At 44.4% G+C, this 26,544-nt stretch overlaps 1 protein-coding gene across 9 annotated transcripts in view; it reads left to right on the top strand.

Moving 5' to 3' along the window:
- The first annotated feature begins 2,454 nt into the window (after nucleotides 1–2,454).
- The window catches only part of pik3c2b (phosphatidylinositol-4-phosphate 3-kinase, catalytic subunit type 2 beta), a 117,300-nt gene continuing 93,210 nt past the window's right edge, over nucleotides 2,455–26,544 (top strand). For 6 of the 9 annotated variants that reach the window (XR_015850660.1, XM_088337432.1, XM_088337431.1 and 3 more), the window contains exons 1-3: nucleotides 2,455–2,813; nucleotides 18,954–19,660; nucleotides 24,711–24,811. Coding sequence is in view for 8 of the 9 variants with exons in the window: in XM_088337432.1 (XP_088193558.1) it covers nucleotides 18,974–19,660; nucleotides 24,711–24,811 (788 nt within the window). In the remaining variant the exon portion in view is untranslated. Of the gene's footprint in view, nucleotides 2,814–2,965; nucleotides 3,121–4,841; nucleotides 4,997–17,937; nucleotides 18,064–18,953; nucleotides 19,661–24,710; nucleotides 24,812–26,544 lie in introns of those variants that run through there. The other 3 variants (XM_088337427.1, XM_088337428.1, XM_088337429.1) reach the window with 3 other exon arrangements.

The raw sequence follows: 26,544 nt of genomic DNA, 5'->3' as shown, positions 1-26,544 counted from the left end.
CTGCCTGTCCTGTTCGACTCTCCGGCCTGCCTGTCCTGTTCGACTCTCCGGCCTGCCTGTCCTGTTCGACTCTCCGGCCTGCCTGTCCTGTTCGACTCTCCGGCCTGCCTGTCCTGTTCGACTCTCCGGCCTGCCTGCAGTCTTGCCTGTACTGATTCCGCCTGTCCTGTCTTGCCTGTACTGATTCCGCCTGTCCTGTCTTGCCTGTACTGATTCCGCCTGTCCTGTCTTGCCTGTACTGATTCCGCCTGTCTTGTCTTCCCTGTACTGATTCCGCCTGTCCTGTCTTGCCTGTACTGATTCCGCCTGTCCTGTCTTGCCTGTTCTGATTCCGCCTGTCCTGTCTTGCCTGTTCTGATTCCGCCTGTCCTGTCTTGCCTGTTCTGATTCCGCCTGTCCTGTCTTGCCTGTTCTGAATCTGCCTGTCCTGTCTGAATCGCCTGTTCTGAATCTGCCTGTCCTGTCTGAATCGCCTGTTCTGAATCTGCCTGTCCTGTCTGAATCGCCTGTTCTGAATCTGCCTGTCCTGTCTGAATCGCCTGTTCTGAATCTGCCTGTCCTGTCTGAATCGACTCTTCTGAATCTGCCTGTCCTGAGTCCGACTCTTCTGAATCTGCCTGTCCTGAGTCCGACTCTTCTGAATCTGCCTGTCCTGAGTCCGACCCTTCTGAATCTGCCTGTCCTGAGTCCGACCCTTCTGAATCTGCCTGTCCTGAGTCCGACCCTTCTGAATCTGCCTGTCCTGAGTCCGACCCTTCTGAATCTGCCTGTCCTGAGTCCGACTCCCCTGAATCTGCCTGTCCGACTCCCTTGTTTACCTGTCCTGTTCTCGCCGGTTCTGCCTGTCTGTTTTCGCCTGTCCAGTTTGCCTGCCGGACCCCCCCTGCCGAGCGCCGATTCCGATCCGCCCGACGCAGATGGCCCCTGCCTCTCCCCGTTCCTGCGTGTTCGGAGGAGGGAGCGGGGTTGCCCCAATCGTGAGCGTCGAACCATTCCGGGGCGCGAGGTAGTTATTTTTTCTTTTTGGGACCTCGGGAGCTGTCCCTTAAAGGGGGGGCTCTGTCATGGTCGCCTTGGCGACCGGTCTGCCCCGCCCCCTGGGCACCAGCTGAAGCAGTTCAACTAATCATGTGTCTGCTATTTAAGGCTGGATTGTGGGCTTTGCGGGGGCTGGCTCATTATATACACATTCCCCGGTCTGTTATGCCTTGTCCTGTTTTAGTTTTAAACATTGTCCGTTCTGTTATGTCTTGTCCTGTTTAGTTGCATTGGAAGAAACAACTGTTTGTTTTGTCATGTCCCAGAGTTTTGGACAACTTTTATTTTGGTGAATAAAAGTTTTGGATCATTACGCAATTGAGTTCTCCCTTCCTGCCTCCTGCCTCCGTTCCGGTCTGGTCACCCCTTCCACTCCACCACGCCTCGTGACAGCCCCCTTCCACTCCACCTCGTGACAAAAGCAAAAACAAAAAAAGAGGAAAAGCAGGAAAAAAAATGCTAGTAAAAAAGAAAGAAAAGAAAAAATAAAAGAAAAAATTAAAAACAGAAAAAAGAAGAAAACGAGCATGAAATACAAGAAAAACAGGAAAAAAAAGGGAAAAAAACGGCACGAAAAAGCAAGGAGGGGAAAGAAACAAAGGAAGGGAAAAAAAGTAAAAAGTAAAAAAGAAGGAAAAGGTTTTTGGGTGACCCCTTTGTTCAGTATATAATAATAATAATAATAATAATAATTTCCTTGTATTGTCATTCTGTGTAACAATGTACACAGAACGAAATGTCGATTGCATCTGACCCGATGCAGCCGCAGCCAAGAGAGGGCGCCGCCGACCACTTTTTAAGTCTTAGGAATGACTCGGCCGGGGCGCGAACCCGAACCTCCCAGTCTCAAAGCGGGCGCCTTACCATCTAGGCTACTGAGCTGGTATATTACGGACACTATGTAATCTGTTCAAAATAAATGAACATGTTTTTTGTTTAAAAAAAAACTCTTATTACTATAGTTCCATTATATTACAATAACACTTTTTTTTCACTCTGCAGTGAACTTTTAACTTTATACTTTTTCTATTCTTAGCAACTTTAAACTGGAATCCTGCATGACATGACAAAAAGGTCAAATGAAAATATCGACTTTTCAGTGCAACAACAAATATACTAAAACATACAAGTGTAAACGTGAATTGTGAAAACGCCCCTGAAAACACTGAAAACAGTGATGTACAAAAAAGTAAAATTGGGGCGTGATAATAATTGGGCATTTGATGCCTGGCACACTGGTTGAAAAAAAACCTCCCACTTTCATTTAAACATACAACAAAATTAGTGTAGACCCATGACAAAATCAAACAGTATCTGGTGGACACATCCATAATGTCCGACTGTTTACATTTTGGGATGTGCGTGACGTCACACGAAAACTGTCAACACTGTCCCTTTAAATCATTTTGAGTCAGTTCATACGCATACAAATTCCCAATCTGAGTTGTCCCACTTCGGAAGAGATTTCAGATAAACCACTGGTGATTTACGTTCGAATTGGACGCCGTTAGATCTTCTAAGGCGCTGATAAGGGAAAAAACTATCCCAGCCAGCGTGCGCTGCAGTCAGTGTGGTGCGGCAACCAGCCCGCCGGGGAGCCGCCGCATACTTCCGTTGCTGCATTGTTCGTCCTAACGGGGCTAACACAGGAACCGCACCAGTTCACTTGCTGCTTCATTTACTTGGATGGAAACCCACTGGGTTCGTTTTATTTTTGCTACCCAGCCACACCGGCCGTGGTAAATCATCTAGAGTGCTGGAAGACAACCGAACAGGTAGGTTCGCTCAAACTAAGCCAAATCACTAGCTTTTAGCTAGCCGCGTTAACATATATTAGCACCGGTTTAGCACGCGCTAACGCCCCTATTGGCCCGCTTTAACCTTTTGACGTGCTGTCTCGCTCGCTCACTTCGGAACAGTCCTGACAACGTGCACTCACGCCAAACTGCATGGACAAATAACACACTTAGAACTTATAATTATTATAATTATAGACTGTTTTCAAATATACAGGCAGATTTACAGTACAGAACAAATCAGGGGCGATTTTAGGTTCAGAGCTTTGGGGGTGCTGAGTGTCCGGTAGGTTATTTTATATTGTTTATTATTTTCATTTCACTTAATGTGATTTAGGATCATTCGACTCTGTTCAGGAGTGTTGATTCCCATTTACTTAGTAAGAAAAAGTTGTTGACTACGAAAAGCAAGGCAGAAAAACAGTTGCATTCTTTCAAAAAAATTATGAAATACTCTGAGACCGTAACGCTTGGAACATAGCACGGGCTAAAAAGCTATACAACGAAAGGGAATTAATTAAAAATGCGTCATTGACGCCTTTGAAATCTTGGCTCCTGTAGACAACAAACTAAAACAGAGCAAATCAGATGTTAAACTGTCTCGCCACAGTATGGAACGAAGAATATCCGATATTAATGCAGCTGTTGAATAACAGTTGCACACTGACCTGCAAACAAACTAACTGCAAGAGCTACGGATGGAGCGCCAGCCATCATCGGATCAATGAACGGGCTTGTGGGGCTGTACAAAGCTGATCAAACATTTCCAGACTTTTGGGATTTCCACTGCATCATCCACAGGGAGCAACTCGTGTCTAAATCACTCAAATTTGACAACGTCATGAAACCTGTGATGGAAATCGTCAACTTCATCTGCACACATGCGCTTAAGGATATTCAGGAATATCATCGCTGAATTGGACCAAGGGCTTCTAGGTGACCTGCCGCTGCACTGCACTGTGAGGTGGCTGTCAAAAAGCCAGGTACTCTCTCGCTTCTTTGAGCTTTTGGATCCAGTGAAACTGTTCATGGAAGAGAAGGACAAGGACTATCCCAAGCTCTCAGACCTCAAGTTGATAATGGATCTGGAACAGTGCTCACAATGTTAACTGTTGAAAATTATTGATATTATCATGTTGGTGTGGTTATTTTCATCAGATCTAGTCGAGTAGAGAATTGTGTATGCGTGCGTACATGATTAAAAGATGTTTATGTGTATAATGTGGCTTTTTAGTAACAAAAAAAAAAAATAATCAACTCGCCCCCGTCAACATCTATGATGTGGCTCTTTGTAGTAACACAGACGAAAAATTGGCTCTTAGTCGCTGAATGGTTGGCCACCCCTGGTCTACACGATGCCGCTAGAAACTCTATATCGAGTGAGCAGTGTGTGTAAATGATTCGGCTGTTATTGCAGCGCATAGTCCCCCACCCCTGTTTTTACCGGAGTCTCCATCTCGGTCGTGCCGGTGAAGCGTGCGTCCTGCTAGTTGGACTGCGGCGTCGGGGAAGCCAAGACTCCCTGATGACAAAAATATTACAATTTCGGACGAAGCTGTTGGTAGCGATCCGCAGCTCAAATTCACTCGTTTTATGAACGATGGATCTGGCGTTGGTCAGGAACATGCTTGGAAGTGCTGGTCTGTGTGGTCGCCTTCTTAGCCTAGGCCCGATCGGGAGCCTTTTACTTTGGCTCCGTCGTTGTCAGCAGGCAGATCACCCAGGGAGATCCGGTGGTCTCTGCATATCCCTCAGGATGTTGTGGATGTTATTGTAGTTGTAAAAGGAGTCGAAGGGAAAATATGAGGCATGAAAGAACACTGAAAACCAAAAGACGAACTGGAGAGCCTGAAGCCGCTGCACTCTCGCGCGCCGCCACCTCGACTCTATTTATAACGTGTTGATACAGTGGGACCTCGCTACTTCGCTGTTCGACGTTCGCGGTTTCAGAGCTTCGCGGTCTGTAATGGTTAAAAAAAAAAAAATGTTTTTTTTTCTTTTTTGAAGGGGCGTCGCTACTCCGCAGATTTTAACTTTTTGCGGCGGAACGTCAGCGGACGCTGGATAAGGCGGCCGGTGTTTTGCCCAAATCCGACTCCTGTGCAAAATCTCCCTTTCAGTGCGACTCCTGTGATAACTGGGCACACAGATCCTGCACTAAGGTCAGCCGGTACAACAAATCCCCGCACTGGACTTGCTCCAACTCCCCATCCAAGAGCATCCGGCTTATCTGGGTCCCAGGTCACTGCAACCTCCCGGGTAACGACCTTGCAGACGAGCAGGCTAAATTAGGCTCGGCCCTCCCTCAACCTTCTCCCCAGCTAGACCCACAAACTCGGCTCGCCATTGTTTGCAGGAGCTGCAAATCCCCCCATCTACCCACCCAAGTCTCATTTCTCTTACCTCTTCCCACCACAACCCGGAGGAAGAATCCCAGCTCTCAAAGAAAGACCTTGTCGATCTTAAACGATTCCAGTCCGGTCAGCACCCCTCCCTCCGAAGATGGCAACATTTGACGGGAAAATGCGAAGACGATCGGTGCCGTCTCTGCGGTGAGGACGAAGAACCGGCCGAGCATCTCTGGCCACGGCGCCCTGCACTCCAGTCTGCCCAATACCACCGCCAGCTGGGATTCTCCTTCGGAGAACTACGGAGCCTCCCACAAGCGAGTCTAGCGCTACTAAGGATTATCCTTAGGCGCCTTGAGTGACTCAACAACAACAACAACGACAGGCGGCCGTCCGCGCACGGCGGGTGAAAGGCGGTGGACGTGCGCGGGACCCCCGTAATTGGGGAATCCCCCTCGGCCGACGACCCGAGCACGGTGTTATGCCGAGAAATGCATCCCTGCCGAGAAGTGGTTGTAGTAGCAGGAGTGACATGTGCGTGCTCGTGACAGGGGATGCAATTCTCGGTAGGGATGCATTTCTCGGCATAACTCCGGAGCCATCGAGGGCCGTGTAGCGCGCGCGTGGGCCGCTAACAGCGGCCTCCGCCCCAAGCGCCCGACCCGCTCGGCTTGTCGCGGTGTCATGCGTATCGCGCCCGAAAGAAAGCGCGCCGCGGGTTAGGGGCTCGCTCGCGGAGCGACCGAACGGCACCCACGGTGCGGCACAAATAAAAACCCTGTCGTGAAGCCGTGCAGAAAATGAGATGAGATGAGATTTTTTTTTTTTTGAAGGGTCGTCGCTACTTTGCAAATTTTCACTTTTTGTGTGTGGTTTTGTTCCCCATTAACCGGGTCTAAAAAAAAGAATAATTAAAACAAAAAAAACAAAAACAAACCAAAAAAAAAACTTTTTTTTTTTTTTTTTTGAAGTTGCGGCCGCTACTTCGCGGATTTTCACTTATCGCGGGTGGTTTTGGTCCCCATTAACCGCAATAACCGAGGTCTTACTGTATAGTGCATTTAAATAGTGCTGCATAAAATACACGCTGTAATGAAAATCGGGTAATATGCAAATGTGGGGGTGAGGTTTAATGTGGTCTTTTACTCCCCCTGGTGGAGTTAAAGAGCCTCATGGCATGAGGAAGAAATGATCTCCTCAGTTTGTCCGTGGAACAAAACGGTGACAGCAGTCTGTCGCTGAAGCTGCTCTTCTGTTTGGAGATGATGCTGTGTAGTGGATGTGATGAAATGTCCATGATTGTCCGCAGCTTTTTCAGTGCCCGTCTCTCAGCTACAGTTGTCAGGCTGTCCAGCTCTGTGCCCACAAAAGAGCCTGCTTTCCTCACCAGTTTATTAAGACGAATGGCATCCTTCGTCTTAGCGCTGCCTCCCCAATATGCTGCCGCATAGAAGGCGCTTGCCACAACAGTCTCATAGAACATTTGCAGGAGCTTTTTGCAGATGTTGAAGGACGCCAGCCTTAAATATTTCACACAAACTTAGTTTTAATCAGAAGTGTTATAATACAAAACAAATTAACCTTTTACATACTCAACTAATTTAAAGTCAACAACACAGAATGCATGGAAAAATATGCATATTGACCAATCACAAGGGAGAAAAAGCGTCTAGAATGGAGCTGGATGTCTATTGTATTAAATAATGGAACGTGGTGTAAGTTGCTGCTGAATGTGCTGTCGGTTATGTTTAATGTGCATAAGTGCTGTATAAAAGATGTTTGGGGGGGTTAATAATAGCTGTGCCCCTTTATACATTTAATATGCCGCCCCTCCCTGCGACTTATGTCTGGTGACGCCACTGGAGTACACACACACATACAGAAGAATCAAGGAACTTATTGGAGTCTAATAAGTTATTTATCTCTCAAGTTCATGACTTTTTTTACAATGATAAATAGTTTAGAGATACTCCATCACAATGTGATGATAATGTGGTCAACTGATGAGAGCTTTATTTAGATGGATAGATAAATACTTTATTCATCCCCGTAGGGAAATTCACATTTTTAAAAAAGGTTTTTAAATGCTATGTTTTTGGGGGTGCTTGGGTTGAACGTGTAGGTGCTCCCCGACAACAGGCTGGTTACACCCATCGAACCAACTACAAAATAATATGGTCGGACAAGAGTTGCTTGCACCACATTTTTTTAGACTGATGGAATTGAATATGAACAAAACATGCCAACTGTAATTTTCAGAACAGAAGAGGTTTTCCCCCAGTGATTTAGGACTTAGTTGGACTTAGGACTTAGATCTGGGATTGGCTGGGACAACTCGAGTTATATTTGTTCGATGAATGGGACTAGGTCAGGCATGTCCAAAGTCCGGCCCGGGGACCAGTTACAGCCTCTGATAAAATATTTACTGGCCCGTGGCCTCTGTCATGACATATCATGCAGCCCGCCAAAAATGTCTGCAGTATAAAATAAATTTGTACCCCAAAAAAAGACACCATTTCACCTGATGTTGGCACTTTTCCCTTGGCTTGTGCATATTTTAGCCCACCCTATTTCCATGTCAACTGTAAATAAAAAAATGAAAGTTGATTGTGAGGGCCACTGCTCTCAGGACAAGTGGATATTGGAGTATTTTCTCACCAAAATCCGAAAAAACTACGTCTGCCTAATTTGCCTAGAGACTGTGGCTGTTTTCAAAATACATAATATCAAGAGGCCCTGCCACACAAAAGCTAATTGGATACAAACACTGTGAAAAGGTTAGCAATTGAAAGCCGTATTTGAAGCACAACAGTGGTTTTTCACAAGACCCTGCGAGTCAAATTAAAAATGCTACCAAGGCGATCTACGAGGTCGCTATGCTGATCGCCAAGAACTGCAAACATTTCACTCATTTATTAAAGACTGCGCTGTCTAACCGCAGACAAATTAACAGGGGTATCATTTTACAAAATCAAGATCAGGGATCATTATTATTTTGCCTGAATTTAGTCTCAAGTCGGTTGCATGAAAGTAGATTAAATATTGCTTTGCTCAGGCACTATGGTGATTTATTCTCTACAGCTCGGGTCACCAACCTTATGAAACCTGAGAACTCTTTTTTTGTTAATGATTAGTTTGATGGCTTACCAGTTTGAAATTCTTTTTTCAAACTAGCAACGTATATATTTTTTGCCAACTGGAGTGCAACTGTAATCTCCTTGTAGAAATACAATGATAATGAAGGTGATTCTGATTTTAAAAATCACTATGACCCATCACTGTTTGGCTATTTTCAGAACCAGTCCATGGGCTACTCAGCTGGGTTTAAGTTGCTCTTATGGCTAAAAACCAGGCTAAGATTAGATAGATAGATAGATAGATAGATAGATAGATAGATACTTTGTTCATCCCCGAAGGGAAATTCACATTTCCAGCAGCATCCCTGAGCTGAGAACAATCGAGAACAATCGAAAATAACACGGGAGCTGCTGGAGTGGCTGCCATTCGTGACGGCGCCGGAAGAAAAGATTCAATTTGAATCATTATCCCCATTTGACACGATTACTGTCAATCGTGTGAACGATGATTGTTTTATAGCATTTCGGTGGACTTACTTGATTTTATTGTAATTATCTTACATCCTTATTTTAGCCCCAGACTTTATTGTGATTTTATTTAAGTATGTTGATTGTATACTACAAGTGTAACATTCATTTATAGTCATTAAAGTAGTAAATATTTTTATTGCTTTGCCAATTAAGAAAGTTTGTCAAATTACCACCAGAGCAATTATATACAATTATATATAATGTATATATATATATATATATATATATATATATATATATATATACCTTATATGTATGTATATAATTGCAGTTTTTAAGATTCTTAAAAGGACAGGCATTGTGAGCTGTAAGGTCGCGTAAGTCTATTCAGTTTGTTTTAGGGCTGCAACAACAAATCGATAAAATCGATTATTAAAGGTGTTGGCAACTTACATTCCCAATGATTTGTCGTGTTGCACGATTTATGATTTACTAAGCACGTTACATCAATGCAAAAAGGTGCATTAGATCTCGTTGTGAAGTTGAGGTTGTGAGATCGAACCTCCTGTGTGGAGTTTGCATGTTCTTCCAGTGCTTGCGTGGGTTTCCTCCAGGCACTCCGGTTTCCTCCCACATTCCAAAAACATGCATGTCAGGTTAATTGGCCGGTCTAAATTGTCCCTAGGTGTGACTGAGCGAGCGAATTGTCTGTCCCTGTGTTCCCTGCGATTGGCTGGCAACCAGTTCAGGGTGTCCCCTGCCCACTGCCCAAAGATAGCTTGGATGGGCTCCAGCACCCCCTGTGACCCTACTGAGGATATGCGGTGCAGATAATGGATGGATGGATGAAAACGTTTATCATACTCAAATATTTAAGTGAAATGACCTGAATTTATATAGCGCTTTTCAAGTCAATGACTTCCCAAAGCGCTTTACAGTGTGCTTCACATTTCCCAATAGCGGCCTTGTATTGCAGCCATGTAAGACGCTAACTTGCTTATTGGGGGTATTAGGGGTTCAGTGTCTTACCCAAGGACACTTCGGCATGTAACACGGACAAGCCGGGATTCGAACTGAGATCTCTTGATCCCAAGACGAGCGCTCTACCTCCTGAGCTACTGCCGCACAAAAAAAATAATTGTTGACAGAGTTTTAAAACATTTAATTTTTTATTTAATTGCCGATAAAATTTTTTGCCAGACATAAACTAAAACTTCTTGCTCTTTCTTCGCTTTTGTTCCAAATGTTATTCGATTATTGGATAAGGAGGTAGGAAAATAGAATCATACATGTTTGCAGGTGAATAGCATGTTTTATTTTCCTAGTGTTATTTGACAGGCTCATTTTTTTACTGTTTTATATTATTGAAAATTCTGTTGCATTGTGCACTATTTTTATCCGTCCAAAACTTCAATATATGAATAAAGAGGAGGACTTTTAAAATGTGTGTTTTAAAAATTCAATTCATCTAAAAAATAATCAACCGATTCATCTTTTCTTAAAATAATCATTAGTTTCAGCCCTAGTTTATTTAAACACAGCTGGAGCAGAAACATCTCTAAGTGGATCAGACAAGTTGTGCAGCATAAAAGTCAAATTATTTTTATTGTCAAGGTGTATGGTATGGCCTTCTCTCTACAGGAACAACTCATGTATTCAGTTACATGAGCACAAACATTTCGGGTTTCATGCTTCTTTTCCTATTACGCCCTGTACAAGGTAGAAATGAACACTCCTTGACTGTAGAAATAAATGTACTATAGTGCTGTTAGTCTTTGCACGTAGCAAGGTTGTTAAAAAAAAAGTCAGCTGTTGCTTCCTTATTGCGATAGCTCCTTTGTTTTGCACCTTTATTCCCTTCCCGGCGTGTTTTTTTTCCCCTCTTCTGTATTTGACTTTGGGCTTAAGAGAAGAGAAACAAAAAACATTTGCATGTCACACTGTGTCGGTTGGTGTCACGTTGACGATGTCTCTGAAGCCTTTCATGTTTCAGGTTTTCTCGATAAGTGATTGATGAATCTGATTTACAAAATACACATTTTTGATTTTGGGGGCAGCACGGCGGCGCAGTGGTTAGCGCTTGTGCGGCACAGTTCATGTCATGGGAACCTGTCGTGGGTTCAAATCCAGCTCCAGACTTCCTGTGCGGAGTTTGTATGTTCTCCCCGTGCTTGCGTGGGTTTCCTCCGGGCACTCCGGTTTCCTCCCACGTTCCAAAACATGCATTTCAGGTGAATTGGCCGGTCCAAATTGTCCCTAGGTGTGAATGAGCGAATGAGTTGTCTGTCCCTGTGTGCCCTGCGATTGGCTGGCAACCAGTTCAGGGTGTCCCCTGCCCACTGCCCGATGATTGCTGGGATGGGCTCCAGCCCTCCGCGACCCTACTGAGGATAAGCGGTACGGCTAATGAGATGAGATGAGACATTTTTGATTTTCTCTTCTTTATTCAAATATTGAAGTTTTGGACAGATAGATAAATAGAATATGGTTTCAGTTGGACGCGTGTTCTTGGTGTACCCACAAATACACATAACAACTTCTGACAACATTTTACTGTGGACCATGGCAAAGTGTACATTCAATGAGAAGTGGCTGTCCGACCAACGTTTTTGCCATGGCTAAAAGCTGTGTCAGGTAATGTGTACGAGGCACAAAGTATTACGTGCTAAAAATTATTTGTTTTTTTGGCTTGTTTGTCACTATTGCGGTTTTATTTGAAGACTTGGTCTTAAATTTGATTTCAAAAGGCATTAAACCTCTTAAAAAGTCTTGAATTTAACTTGCCTTAAGCTGTTAAAACACTGGTTTGTCAAATAGATTAACAAAAAACAAAAAATATATATACATGTTTGCTATACACTGGTGCAAATATGTAAGATTTTATTAAGAAGTGCAAAAAAAATAAATAAAAAAATAAATAAAAGGCAACATTGGAGCAAAATGGGAGTACAGTACTTAGTCGGATCAAGAGGACCTTGTGCTTCTATATTGGGTCTTGAGGAGCCCTGTGCCGGACCAAAATGCGACCACTAGTTCGTTGCCAGATCAAAAGGGCATCACACAGCAAAATATGCTTGTCCCCTCGACGTCACAACAAAACTCCGTGCACTCTTTGTGAATTAACATGGCAAGTTGTGCATAGATCGTGTGACACAACTCGATGAGTAAATTCATCGGCCACCCTTTAATTGTCGATTTTTATTTATTTTAGCGATTCGTTGTTGCAGCCCTAGACTTCTTGCTTTAGAACTCAAGTGGAGTTTGAGAAACTTGAGCAATTTTTGTCTTTCGGACATGCATTGATTAAGTGAGTTGACTTGTACCCCCTGTAGGCTTTCTTCCTGGGGTAAATCAAAAATACTACCCGTAGCTGGATCCGACTCTTTGGATGATTTATTCTGGCTCGCCATAGGAGAGGGGAGAAGTCGGACCAATGGAGAGAGCTGTGCTGCTTTAGAGAGCTTAAATAATCGGCCAGTCAAATAAGTTAATACGCTGATACCTATATTCGTCAAATTCCTAAATACAGACGCTCTCCTACCTACGACCATTCGACTTGCGAAAAACGGTTGATATGAACTTTTTTGGGGGGATGTCAAAAAATATCCAGACATTGCTGTAAGTTAGATTTTGTATTGTGTGCACCTTTTTCCGAATACAGGACATTACTGTAGTGCTTCTTTCCGCAGCTGGTGTTGAGAGAGGCCACCCAGCATCCACCCGGAAGAAAAATAATCCGCTTCCTCTTCCTAGTTCATGTGTATGTGGGCTTAGGGGGCGGTGAAGCGGAAACCGCACCAAAACCGCGCGCCGGTTTTGTGCCCAAATCCGACTCCCGTACAAAATCCTCCCCCCCTCGTGTGAACGCGCATTCTGCTGTGCTTCCGATAGGCCGGCCCGCTCGCCTTGTCGCGGTGTCGTGCGTATCGCGCCCGAAAGTACCCACGCCGCGGGATAGGGGCTCACTCATGAATAATCTGGATAAGCGGTGCAGATAATGAGATGAGATGAGAATTTTTTTTTTCTTTTTGAAGTGGCATTGCTTCTTTGCGGATTTTCACTTATCGCGGGTGGTTTTGGTCCCCATTAACCGCGATAACCGAGGTCTTACTTTATATGATCTCCAGCGTGCTAAGAACTTTGACATTTTTATTGTAACAATACAATACAGGTAACTTATACAAGCCTTAAACAAACTTATATAAACCTTAAACATACAAAATATAGCACTGAAGAAAGTTACGAACAAATTCAACTTGCGAACGATCGTACCTACAGCCATTGCCCGACTTATGAATGTACCCCTGAATAGACCTTACCAGGGAGCCTGAGAAGTGTGACTCCCTTGTAGTTGTAACACACTCCCCCCCCACCCCCCTTCTTAAAGAGGGGAACCACCACCCCCCTCTGCCAGTCCAGAGGCACTGTCCCCGATGTCCACGCGATGTTGCAGAGGCGTGTCAACCATGACACGCCCACAACATCCAGAGCCTTAATGAACTCCGGGCGGATCTCATCGACCCCTGGGGCCCTGCCACCGAGGAGCTTTTTGACCACCTCGGTGCTTTCAACCCCAGAGATACGAGAGCCCAACTCCGAGTCCTCCGACTCTGCTTCCCCAGAGGAAGACGTGTTGGTGGGATTGAGGAGGTCTTCGAAGTACTACGCCTACCGATTCACAACGTCCCGGGTCGAGGTCAGCAGCGCCCCATCACCACTATACACAGTGTCGATGGCACACCGTTTCCCCCCCTAAGACGCCGAATGGTGGACCAGAATTTCCTCGAAGCCGTTCGGAAGTCTGCTTCCATGGCCTTGCCAAACTCCTCCCATGCCCGAGTTTTTGCCTCGGCAACCGCTGAAGCCGCATTCAGCTTGGCCAGCCGATACCTGCCAGCTGCTTCCAGAGTCTCACAGGCCAGGAAGGCCCGATAAGACTTTCTTCAGCTTGACGGCACCTCTCACCGCCGGTAACCACCAACGGCTCTGAGGGTTGCAGCCGCGGCAGGCACCACCTACCTTACGGCCACAGTTTCGATCAGCCGCCTCGACAATGGAGGCGCGGAACATGGTCCACTCGGACTCAATGTCCCCCGCCTCCCTCGGGACATGGGCAAAGTTCTACCGAAGGTGTGAATTGAAACTTCTTCTGACAGGAGATTCTGCTAGCCGTTCCCAACAGACCCTCGCAACACGCTTGGGTCTGCCGGGTCAGACAGACATCTTACCCCACCATCGGAGCCAACTCACTACCAGGTGGTGATCTGTTGACAGCTCCGCCCCTCTCTTCACCCGAGTGTCCAGAATATGCGGCCGCAGGTCCAACGAAACGACGACGAAGTCGATCATCGAACTACGGCCTAGGGTGTCCTGGTCCCAAGTGCACATATGGACACCCTTATGTCTGAGCATAGTGTTCATTATGGACAAACCATGACGGGCACAGAAGTCCAATAACCAAGCACCACTCGTGTTTAGGTCAGGGGGGCCGTTCACCCCAATCACGTCCCTCCAGGTCTCACTGTCATTGCCCACGTGAGCGTTGAAGTCTCCCAGCAGTACGAGGAAGTCCCCAGGGGACGTGCTCTCAAGCACACCCTACAAGGACTCCAAGAAGGGTGGGTAAGCACAAACAACATTCAGGACCCCTCACCCCACCCGAAAGCGGAGGGAGGCTACCCTCTCGTCTACCGGGGTGAACCCCAACGTATAGGCGCTGAGCCGTGGAGCAACTAATATGCCCACACCGGCTCAGCACCTCTCACCACGGGCAACTCCAGAGTGGAAGAAAGTCCAACCACAGACTATATCTAGCCGGAACTTCTCAACCTCACACACCAACTCGGGCTCCCTCCCTGCCAGAGAGGTAACATTCCCAACATGTCCCAAAAGCCAATTTCTGTAGTCGGGGATCGTCGCGCCAAGGACCCCTCCCTTGGCCGCTACCCAGCTCTCTACACACCCGACCCCTTTGGCCCCTCCTACAGGTGGTGAGCCAATGGGAAGAGGGACCCACGAGCCCAGCCGGAGTCCGTGAGCAAAGGCCACCAGGCGTTCGCCAGCGGACCCCAACTCCAGGCCTGGCTCCTCGCGTCCGGGCGAGGGAAATTGTGGACCAACGTTTTTTCTCTTCATAAGGAGTCTTCTGCTCTACGTTCTGTCTGGCCACTCACCTAGAACCTGTTTGCCATGGGTGAACCTACCAGGAGCTTAAAGCCCCCGACAACATGGCTTCTAGGATAATTGGGACACACAAACTCCTCCACCACGATAAGGTAGCAGATCATGGAGGAGCCTCGTTTACATATTCCACTTAATTGAAAACATCAAACTCATGAGAAAATGCACAAAGAAATGTGCTCAATTAAATTCAAAGTGTTTATTGTCATATGCACAGTAAAAAACATGTTTCCCTGCACAATGAAATTCTTACTTTGCTGTCCACACAGTTGCCAGCAAAAAAATTCAAACTAAGAAACTATATCCATAAGAATTATACGAATATTGAAAAGATAAAAATACAAGATTAATTCAAGATTAGTTTCCACATTCACTCTCACACAAAGATGTTAAAATGGCCACAACATCTCATCTCATTAGCTGCACCGCTTATCTTCAGTAGTGTCGCGGGAGTGCTGGGGCCCGTCCCAGCGGGGATTGGGCGGGGGACACCCTGAACTGGTTGCCAGCCAATCGCAGGGCACACCGGGACAGACAACTCGCTCGCTCATTCACACCTAGGGACAATTTGGACCGGCCAATCCACCTGAAATGCATGTCTTTGGAATGTAGGAGGAGACCGGAGTGCCCGGGGGAAGCCCGCGCAAGCACAGGGAGAACATACAAACTCCGCACAGGAAGTCCGGTAGCTGGATTTGAACCCACACAGGAGGTTCCCAAGACTTTAGAACTGTGCCGCACACGCACTAACCACTGCGCTGCCGTGCCGCCCTGGCCACAACATATAATAATATAATCTGGGTTAGGACGTCTGCCTCACTGTTCCCAGGTTCAATCCCAGTTTGAGTTTCCATGTTCTGCCTGTGCTTGTGTGGGTTTTCTCTCGGAAATCCCTTTTCCTTTCACATTCAGAAATATGCATGGCAGGTTGATTAGTGACTCTTGGATGAGCTGGCAACGGGTTCGGATTGTCCCGTGCCCGTTCCCCAATGTTCGCTTGGATGAGTTCCAGCTTCCCTGCAACTTGAGTAAAGATAAGAGGTTGGAAAAGCCACTAACAAAAATAATTTGAAGTTTTAGAGTTCCTCAAAGTGATCTAGTGCAATAACAAATTATAATATTTCAAGCTGTAGGGTAGGGGTGGGCAAACATTTTGAGTGGGGGGCCGCATTGTGTTAAAGATATTGGCAGAGGGGCCAGGAAAAAGAAAATTATTAATTGATTTTGTTGTCTGGATCCAATACCTCTACAATGCATGAAGAAAAAGATTATATATTTATATATACATCTCATCTCATCTCATTAGCTGCACCGCTTATCGGGGTCGCGGGGGTGCTGGAGCCGATCCCAGCAATCATCGGGCAGTGGGCAGGGGACACTCTGAACTGGTTGCCAGCCAATCGCAGGGCACACGGGGACAGACAACTCACTCGCTCAGTCACACTTCGGGACAATTTGGACCGGGCCAATTCACCTGAAATGCATGTCTTTGGAATGTGGGAGGTAACCGGAGTGCCCGGAGAAACCCCACGCAAGTGCGGGGAGAACATACAAACTCCGCACAGTAAGCTGGATTTGAACCCATGCAGGAGGTTCCCACGACCTCAGAACTGTGCCGCACACGCGCTAACCACTGCGCCGCCGTGCTTTATCTCTCCATTCTTATTGTAGAATGTTCAATGACACTCACTGTGTAACATCTTATCAAACTAAACACACAAGTAGTTCCTTACTCTCCTCATTTGCATTATACATAACTTAAAAATAATCATTCATTTAAGCCTTCGTTCTGAGAGCGCCGGTGTCCTGGTGATCCCAAAAGCCAAGAAGTGTCCCGCTGGTTCGAGAGCGTTCTCCATCCGGGCACCGGTGTTGTTGTTGAGTCACTCAAGGCGCCTAAGGATATTCCTCAGTAGCGCTAAAGTCTCTTTTGGGAGGCTCCGTAGTTCTCCGAAGGAGAATCCCAGCTGGCGGTGGTATCGGGCAGACTGGAGTGCAGGGCACCGCAGCCAGAGATGCTCGGCCGATTCTTCGTCCTCACCGCAGAAACGGCACCGATCGTTTTCACATTTACCCGTCAAATGTTGCCATCTTCGGAGGGAGGGGTGATGACCGGACCGGAATCGTATAAGATCGACAAGGTCTTTCTTTGAGAGCTGGGATTCTTCCTTCGGGTTGTGGTGGGAAGAGGTAAGAGAAATGAGACGTGGGTGGATAGATGGGGGGGGTTTGCAGCTCCTGCGAATAATGGCGAGGCGAGTTTCTGGGTCTAGCGGGGCGGTAGGTTAAGGGAGGGCCGAGCCTAATTTAGCCTGCTCGTCTGCAAGGTCGTTACCCGGGAGGTTGCAGTGACCCGGGACCCAAATAAGCCGGATGCTCTTGGATGGGGAGAAGGCCGCAATTGAGGAGTTAAGGGACAGGAGGGAGGGGTCTGTTATATCAGGCTTGGAGAGAGCTTGGAGGAGGGACTTGCAATCCGGTGTTGTGGAATGCTCTTCCCCCTGAGATCCGATCTGCTGCCTCAGTGGACATGTTTAAGTCTAAGCTTAAAACTCACTTTTACTCTATAGCATATGAATAACCTAAACTTCTTATATGTAATCTTGTGAAGCCCTTTGAGACTATTTGTGATTAAGGGCTATACAAATAAAAATGGCTTGACTAGTTTAGGCAATAAGATAAAAATATAGATAAAAGACAGAAGTGACTGTGGTGCAGGAATAGTATGGTCAAGTTCAAAGTGTCTGGGGTGTAATAAAGTGTCTGTAGCATGCTGAACGTGTCTGTAGTGTTTTGTTCGATCAGCAGTTGTTAGAGTCTGATGGTAGAAGGTTAAAAAGAGTTCTTTATATGGGTTGTCCTGCATTTCACACTCCTGTACCTCCGTCCTGAGGGCAGAAGTGTTAACAGTTTGTGTGGATGGGTGATTGAAGAAGCCCTCCTTTAGACTATGTGGTGGTATATGCTCTGCAGAGAGGGCAGTGGACTCCTGGTGATCCTCTGAGCGTTCTTAACCACTCTTTGCAGGTGTTTGCGATCCATGGCTGTAATTCTGCCAAAAAGGTGATGCAGCTGGTCAGGATGCTCTCCACGATGCAGCTGTAGAAGTTGCTAAGAATCTTGCTTGACATTCCAAACTTCCTGACTCGTATGGTGGGTACGTTGTTATCAACACAAGTGCTAATGTACCCAGTAACATACTCAGCATAGTCTTGTCTACTGACAGAAGAGTCTTCCAGAGTGGCTGCAGCTTTAAAAACACCCCGGTCTGTTGTGGCTATAAAGTCCTAATTTATTTTATGATCTTGTTTGTTTCAGTTTTTGGACTGTAGGCCGGGTACATTAGCAGAGATATGATCAGGCAGTCCAAAATGGGGGCGAGGTTAAGCCTTGTATGCATGATGAGTGTGTTCTCATTGGGAATGTCCACATGTAGGTAATATTTGGGAAATGCAGTCCGTAAATTGCACTAGTTAAAGTCACCGGTGGTTATCAAAACAGCATCGGGGTGACCAGTCTCCAGCACACTGATGGCGTAATGGAGTGCGTCGAGTGCTGCAGTGTGGTAGGCTCTCAGGGGGATGTAAACAGCGATCATAGACATCAGTAAATTCCCTCGGGAGACAATGGGAATGACATTTCCAAAACTCCACGTCAGGTGAACAGTGCCTCTTAACAGTCTGTTTGTCTCCACACCATGACATGTTAATAAACACGCACACGCCCCTTCCTCTAGCCTTACCGGCGTTGTGCCGAGAATTGCACCCTGGTTGGGTGCGCGATCCCACTAGGGGGGACAAATCCCGGTGGGGGTACAATTCTCGGCACGACACCGGCAAGCTCGCGAGGAGCGAGCAAACACCTCTGCCACTGGGGGGCGCCGTTGTTAGATGTTCTAAAAAAAGAATTGTAAAATGACTTAAGGTTTTGAACCAAAATATTTTTCTCATTCCAGATAAGTTACTTACTAATGGAAAGGTTGTACCTTTGAAAATGTCTAGTATTTAGTCAAGCTACTTAATTGTCTTTCTGTTTCCTCTTAGCATATCAACTTGGTTGCATCATGTCTGCAGCTCAGACCCAGAAGGAGGGGGGGGTGGTGGAAGGCAGAGGCTGGGCTTGTTTAGAGTCCCTGGGCCTAAGTCAGAAGGAGCTGGTCCTAGCTGAGGCCCTGCAGATGGAGTACGACGCCCTCTCCAGGCTCAAACATGACAAAAAAGACTCCAACGAGCGCCACCCTGGTGACCCTGCCCCATCTGTCTCATCTCTCCAGCGAACGCCAGTTCTCCCCGACGTGCCACACTCTTCACAGGGGTTGCAGTTCTACATAGTTGATGGTTTGGAGCTGACCAAATCAAGCCAGGTAAACACTGAACTCCTTCCAGAAGGCTCGCAAAATAATCCTGATGAAACACCCCCTGCAATCCCTCCCCGGAATCCCATCCCATCTTCGTCGCTGTCACAGCCATCTTCCTTTTCTGGATCAGAGAACCCATTTTTGCTGGCCAAAGGAACCCATGTATCCCACAATGTGAACGTCTACATGCCCAACTCTGATGCCACCAAAGTCCCCTCAGCTGAGCTTGACTATGACAACATCAATGACTCGCTTGCTCAGCTAAATGGAAGCCGGATTATTCAACGTGGAAAGCTCGTGGGGCGGAGTAATACCCTTCCCCCCCAGGTTCCACCCAGGACCTACAAGCCTGTCGCCAAGAGCAACCAGAATCAGCGTCGGGTCCCAAATCCGGTAAAACGCAGGGTTTGTACGGGTGCTTGAAATCATTGAAAATGTTTGAATTTTAAAATTCAAAAGTGCTTGAATTACGGGTGAAGTGCTTGTAAAATTATTGAAATTGTTGCCAATTTTCTCAACAAGTCTACTTAAAGATTACGACGACACTGCTCTGTTGTGGCTTCACTTTGCCATTGCATTTATTTTTTCCCTCGTTCTTAAAAGCAGCTGGCATTAGTTTGTATGACCTTGTACTATTAAGTATCATCGGCCCCTACATGTTGCGCGCAAGAGGACCGGTGCAGGCGACAGCTAAACAGGGCTCTATGAAATGTTTGTTAGTGCAAGGATTTTGTATCAATTATGGGCTAAGCAAAAAACTACGGTAGTGTTTTGCAGAGGTAAATTGTAATGGAAAGTATTTCCTGCATATTACCCAACACCGATATTCGGTGAGAATTTTCTTAAAAACAAATATATTTAGAATTTACTCTAGATCTACAAAACATATGTCTTGACAAATGCAATTGCAAGATTATAAACGCATACGTAAAATGCAGATAATGGATTTCTTCTTTTACTTGCACTGGGAAATTTCCACTGCATGATCATGTTAAAAAAAATAAAAAAATACAGCAGCTATATATTGGCAACCATTACCTCACTTCACCAATTGGACATTGGCTCAATCCCATTATTCCCCTTAATCTTGCTCCTTATTTATGCTTCTAAAGCGTTTTCATGATAAGACGAAAAAAGTCCAATTCCCTTAGTGCCCTTAGTTCTTCATTGGTTCTTGGCTTTACTGACCAATTGTAAGCAATAGCAAAAGAAAATGAACAAATTATGTGTTTATGTTGTGATACGGAACATAAATTCCACAGAAAGGTCTGTAAGACTAGAAAAAAACAGATGGCATTACAAGTTTTTAAGGGAAAGAAGAGGAGGAACAAACCAGAGTAAAGCACAGTACTCATCTTGCAGCAACTTATGTAATTTTAGTAAAACATTACAGTTTATTGTTGTAAACAATTCCATTGTTACTGTGTGTTTTTAGATGAGTGAAAAATTAGGTCATGTTGGGAAAAGTGTGAGGGAACTGATGATGGTGATGGTAGAGCTCCACAATGCATTGCAATGCAAAAAAAACAAGTAATACAACAAACAAGTATAACTTGCATATTTGACAATGTCATAAATCAATAAAATCTCGCTGCACCAATTTTAACAGCATCCAGTCGACTCCAGGGAGCAACAAACTGAACGTCGCCTGTTCCCGAAACAAGTTTTTTTTTTTTTTTTTAAATAAGTTAGTTTGGCAGTTTTAGTATGTAAATATAGCCAATCTCCAGCTAGTGAATACCAAAAAAATCTCAAGCAGACAAAACAATAGTGGCCCTACAACTAGGCGCACAAATTGCATAATTATTATATTATTATTATTATTAATTCTAATCACGTTACCTGTTACAAAATAGTCAGCTCAAACTTTGTAGAGTCACTTTGTTGAATTGGGAATAGAACAGTCACGGTTGATCCTCGTCTTTTCCACTAGAGCCCCTCAGTTTAACTTCCCTGTTTTGCAATGACCTTTGTAAAGGTAAAAAACATTTTATTTGTTTGCCCAGAAGTATTGGGGTTACTACAGCCCCAAACTATTTACGACTACATTGTAGTGTTCCGGACCTCATGTTGCCTTTATTTATAGCTTGGCCGGGGGTGCAACTTGTACTTTGATGAGACTTACATGTGAAATTATTACCTCGTTATTATATACAGTTGTATGCAGAAGTTTGGGCAACCCTGATCATTTTCAAGATTTTCCTTTACAAACCATTGCTTGTTCGGATCCGCAATTTCAGTTAAATATATTATATAGCAGATAAACACAGTGGTATCTAAGAAGTGAAATGACGTTCTTAGGATTTCCAGAAAGTTTGCAATAATTGTTTGAACAAAAGTAGGCAGGTTCATAAATTTGGGCACCCATGTTGTTTTATTGATTTGAATACCTTTAGGATTAATTATTGGAACACAAAATTTGTTTGGTAAGCTTATTGACCCTTGACCTGCTTACACAGGTGTAACCAATCATGAGAAAGGGTATTTATGGTGGCCAGTTGCAAGTGGTTCTCCTTTTCACAGAAGTGAAGAGTGGCAACATGGGAGCCTCAGAACTACTGTCAAATTACTTGAAAACAAACTTGTTCAACTTCATGGTTTAGGGGGAAGGATACAAAAAGCTAGCTCAGAGATTTCAGCTGTTTCCACTGCGAGGAACATACTGAGGAAATGGGAGCCCACAGGCACAGTTCTAGTTAAGGCCCGGAGTGGCTGGCCAAGAAAAATCTCAGATAAGCAGAGGCGAAGGATGGTGAGAACAGTCACACTCAACCCACAGACCAGCTCCAAAGTCCTACAACATGATCTTCCTGCAGATGGTGTCACTGCGCATCGTTCAACTATTCAGTGCACGTTGCACAAGGAGATGCTGTTGGGAGAGTAATGCGACAGAAGTCTTCTCTGCGCACAGAGGCGCTTGAGGTATGCTAAAACACATTTGGACAAGCCAGCTTCATTTTGGAATGAAGTGCTGTGGACTGATGAAACTAAAATTAAGTTATTTGGACATAACAAGGGGCGGTATGCATGGCGGAAGAAGAACACAGCATTCCATGACAAACATTTGCTACCCACAGTAAAGTTTGTTGATGGTTCTATCATGCTGTGGGGCTGTGTGGCCAGTGCAGGTACTGGCAATCTTGTTAAAGTTGAAGGTCGCATGGACTCCAGTCAGTATCAGCAAATTCTTGCAAACAATGTTCTAGAATCAATGACAGAGCTGCGCCGGTTATTTCAACAAGTCAACGACCCTAAACACTGCTTAAATTCTACTAAGGCATTAATGTACAATATTCTGGAATGGCCATTTCAGTCCCCAGACCTGAATATTATTGAAAATCTATTGTGTGATTTAAAGCGGACTGTCCATGATCGGAAACCCTCACACCAGACTGAAGTGGAGATGTCTTGTAAAGAAGAACGGTAGAGAATGCCTTCAACCAGAATCCAGACCCTCATTGGCAGCTATAGGAAGTGTTTAGAGGCTGTTATTTCTGCAAAAAGAGAATCTACTCAATATTGATGTCATTTTTCTGTTGGGGTGCCCAAATTTATGCACCTGCCTACTTTTGTTTTAGCAATGATTGCACATTTTCTTTAAATCCTATAAACTTCATTTCACTTCTCAGATATCACTGTGTTGGTCTGTTATTTGATATATTTAACTGAAATTGCTCAGCCGTACAACCTATGATAAAGGAAAATCTTAAATGATCAGGGGTGCCGAAACTTTTGCATTTGACTGTAATTGTGTTTTAGATATTTATTAACGGTACTTTATATAACTTCACATGTTGTTCTCACACTAGACCTCAAGAGTGTGATCTAGGCCTCTGATGACAGTATCAACCTTGAGCTGTTGTGGGTGGACATTTTTCGAAGCAGAAAGAGAGAAAGCAAGGCGATTTATCGTCTAAGCGGAGTTCTTTACCGTTAAAAGTGACGCTGAAGATGAATATTTCATTTGATTTTGTGATTTGGAGTGTAGGTGATAGTTTGGTAAGCATGCTCTTTATGCTAGAGTTATCCGAGTAACTCCTAATGTTACGTTATTACTAATGTGCGTGTCTGAAATATGCACATATGTGTAACGTTAGTATACCATGTTCCCTACTTTATTTTATTTTTGAATTGCCTTTTAAGACGACATGTATGTTTTGGGTGTTGCATTTGATCAATTTCCCCGCAGAATGCAACCTACACTTATTTCTCATTATTAATTATGCATTTTTTGGCTGGTGCGACTTATACCCTGGAGAGACTTATAGTTCAGAAAATACAGTACATAAGGAGAAGTTTGGCTTTAACGCTCGAGTTGCTTTTCCCAACAAGGGAATCGCAAGGCTCCAGTGACGTCATTGGAAACCAGTCTACAGTAGACCCTTTGGTTACGGTGTCGCTAACCTTTAGTTTTATTTTACAATGTAGAACATGATTTTTCAGACCCCTTGTTGTGGCATTATCCGCCCCAAACAACAATCAAAACAAATTGATTTGCGTGGCCAAAAATTTGAGGTGTTAGTGCATGTTGCAAGTTACGTGTCTTTAATATTCCTGCCCGCTATTGGATGACATATCAAATTTGCTGATCTGCTATTGATTGCCTAACGTTCCCTTGCTCTCATCAGAAAAGTGAAACGGGGAGAAGAAAAATAATTATGGGCCCATGTTTGCCAGACAGGCGGGCAGTGTTGTGCTGGTTTTCTTCGCACATACAGATGCACGCAATAGAGTATGGTACACAAGTTACTCTTGGTGTTGCCGTTAAAACATGCAGGCACACACACAAACTTGTCATTGTGTTATTGAAAGGCCAACGTGCCCAATACCTATTCGATTATTTACCATGTTTTAAAGCCCAATCCCATTACTTCTTTGTTCCCATTTGTTTTGTTTATCTATCTCTATCAACAAGCACACCAAGTCAAAATGAATTTGTTGTAACCCACTGAGTCGACATGAAATATCATGAGGGCAAGTGAACAATTCCTCTCGGAAGTAAGACATACTTCCTTCTTTACCACGTCATCACTTTGAGTTGCGCTTTTTGTGACGTAACATATCCATCAATTAGTCAGTCCATTTTCAATTTTTCTTTTTTTTGCTTATTTTTAAAGGTACTACACTCACTTCAAACACACAGTAATTATTGGAACTAGTTGCAATGAATTTTAAGCTTGCAAAAGAAATAAGTATTCTGCCAGACGAGTATTCGCCACACTCTTGTATTTTCTTCCGCCTCTTCCCGATGACCATTTAGCCTTTAGGTGAAAATCAATCTGTTCACAGGTGTAACTATGCAGTTGGATTTTTTTTTTCCGAAAAATATTTATATTCACAATAGCATCATGTTTTTTCAGTTATTGGTGTCAGAATTCCGAAGGCTGATCTTTATGCCTAACTTTGAACTCTCAATGCATGTTTGGGGTGGTGTGAGTGACAGGTGTCTTCAGGATCCCGGACCAGCGGCTTTGGATACGAACTCTTCCAGGTGTCAGAGGAGCGTGACGAGGAGGTGGCGGCTTTCTGCCATATGTTGGATGTGTGAGTAAAACGAAAGAGCACAAACACATGTGTACATTTTAGGATTCTTCCTGATCAGTCAAGATTTTAGGGTCTGTTTTCAAAATCAATTTTTGAAGTTTTTCTTATTTAAATGCTTTTACTTAATGGAAACGTGTCACAGAACGTTACTGTTTGTCACAGGGGTTGGGAACCTATGGCTTGCAAGCCATATAAAGCCCTTTTATGAGTACATATGGTTCGGAGATAAAATTATACTCATGCAAATCTCATCTGTAGCGTTACTAATCTAAAAAGCAGGAAACTAGTCTACTGCACACATAGGTGACGTAGCACTATTACAACCCCCTAGCAAAAAGTATAGAATTATCAATCTCGGACTAGTATTCACTCAGACATTTTATTCTGTAGCACAATTTCAGATTAAAAAACACCAAAAAAATAAAAGATTTTCAAAAGTGCAACTATTAAGCATTCAGAAACAGTAATAGAAATTAATAAAAAAAACGTTGTGGTGGTCAGTAAATGCTACTTTTATAGACCAAGCACAAGAAAAAAAAATAATCACTCCATTCTGAGAAGAAAACATGGAATCACGAAAAAAAAGAAATAACAATCGAAATATATCACTAGTATTTAGTTGCACCACCTTTGGCTTCTCTGAGGCATAGGCTTGACAAACAGTATTCTTCATCAATCTGTTGCCAAGTCTCTTTGATTACAGTTGCCAGATATTTTTTGCAGGTTTGAGCCTAACTGCGGACAATTTTATTTAATTTACACTACAGGTTTTCAATGTGGTTGAGATCTGGGCTATTTGCAGCCCATGCCATTGACTGGATGCATCTTTCTCCAAGGAATGCTTTCACAGTTTTTGCTCTGCGGCATGATGCATTGTCATCTTGGAAATTGAGTTAATCATCCCCAAAAATTTTATCAATTGAAGGAATAAGAAAGCTGTCCAAAATGTAAATGTAAACTGCATTTATTGCAGACTTGACCACAGCCACCTCCCCAGTGCCTTTGCCTGACATGCGGCCCCATATCATTAAGGATTGTGGTAATTTTTGATTTTTTTTCTTCAGGTAGTCCTTTTTGTAAATCTCACCGAAATGGCACCAAACAAAATTTCCAGCATCATCACCCTGTCCAATGCAGATTTATGACTCATTACTGAAGATAGCCTTCATCCAGTCGTCCACAGTCCATGATTGCTTCTCCTTGGCCCATTGCAGTCTTGTTCTTTTGTGTTTAAGCGTCAACAATGGTTTCCTTTTAGCTTTCCCATTTCCTTGAGGCAATTTTGCACAGTTCTGTAGATTGACTCCCACTTGTCCCCATTTCCTCATTTGTCTTGTTGTGCATTTTCTGTTTTCAAGACATATGGCTTTAGTTGTTTATCTTGACGCCTACATACCTTCCTTACCCTACCAGTAGGTTTGACTTTAACAACCTTCCCATGCTGTTTGTACTTGGTCCAAATCTTCGATACAGCTGACTGTGAACAGCCCACATCTTTGGCAAACCATACGAGTAGAGTTACCTTCTTCAAGGAATTTGACGATCCTTTCTTTGGTCTCTCTTATTGGAGCCATGATTCTTTCTAATCCACTTAGTCCAGGAGCCCTCCAAGGTGTGATAATGGCACTGTTTTTAACTGCTGACTAACAAGCACACTTTAAGCCAGGTGCCTAATTGAGAAATGGAAATTGACTGGGTGTGTCCTTATTTTCTACTCAAAATGCACTGATTCC

This window comes from Urocampus carinirostris, chromosome 6 (genome assembly GCF_059441175.1).
Source record: "Urocampus carinirostris isolate Australia breed hairy pipefish chromosome 6, RoL_Ucar_1.0, whole genome shotgun sequence".
Lineage (NCBI taxonomy): Eukaryota > Metazoa > Chordata > Actinopteri > Syngnathiformes > Syngnathidae > Urocampus > Urocampus carinirostris.
Note: the sequence above shows the minus strand (reverse complement) of the source record. Positions and strands in the feature narration are given on the sequence as shown.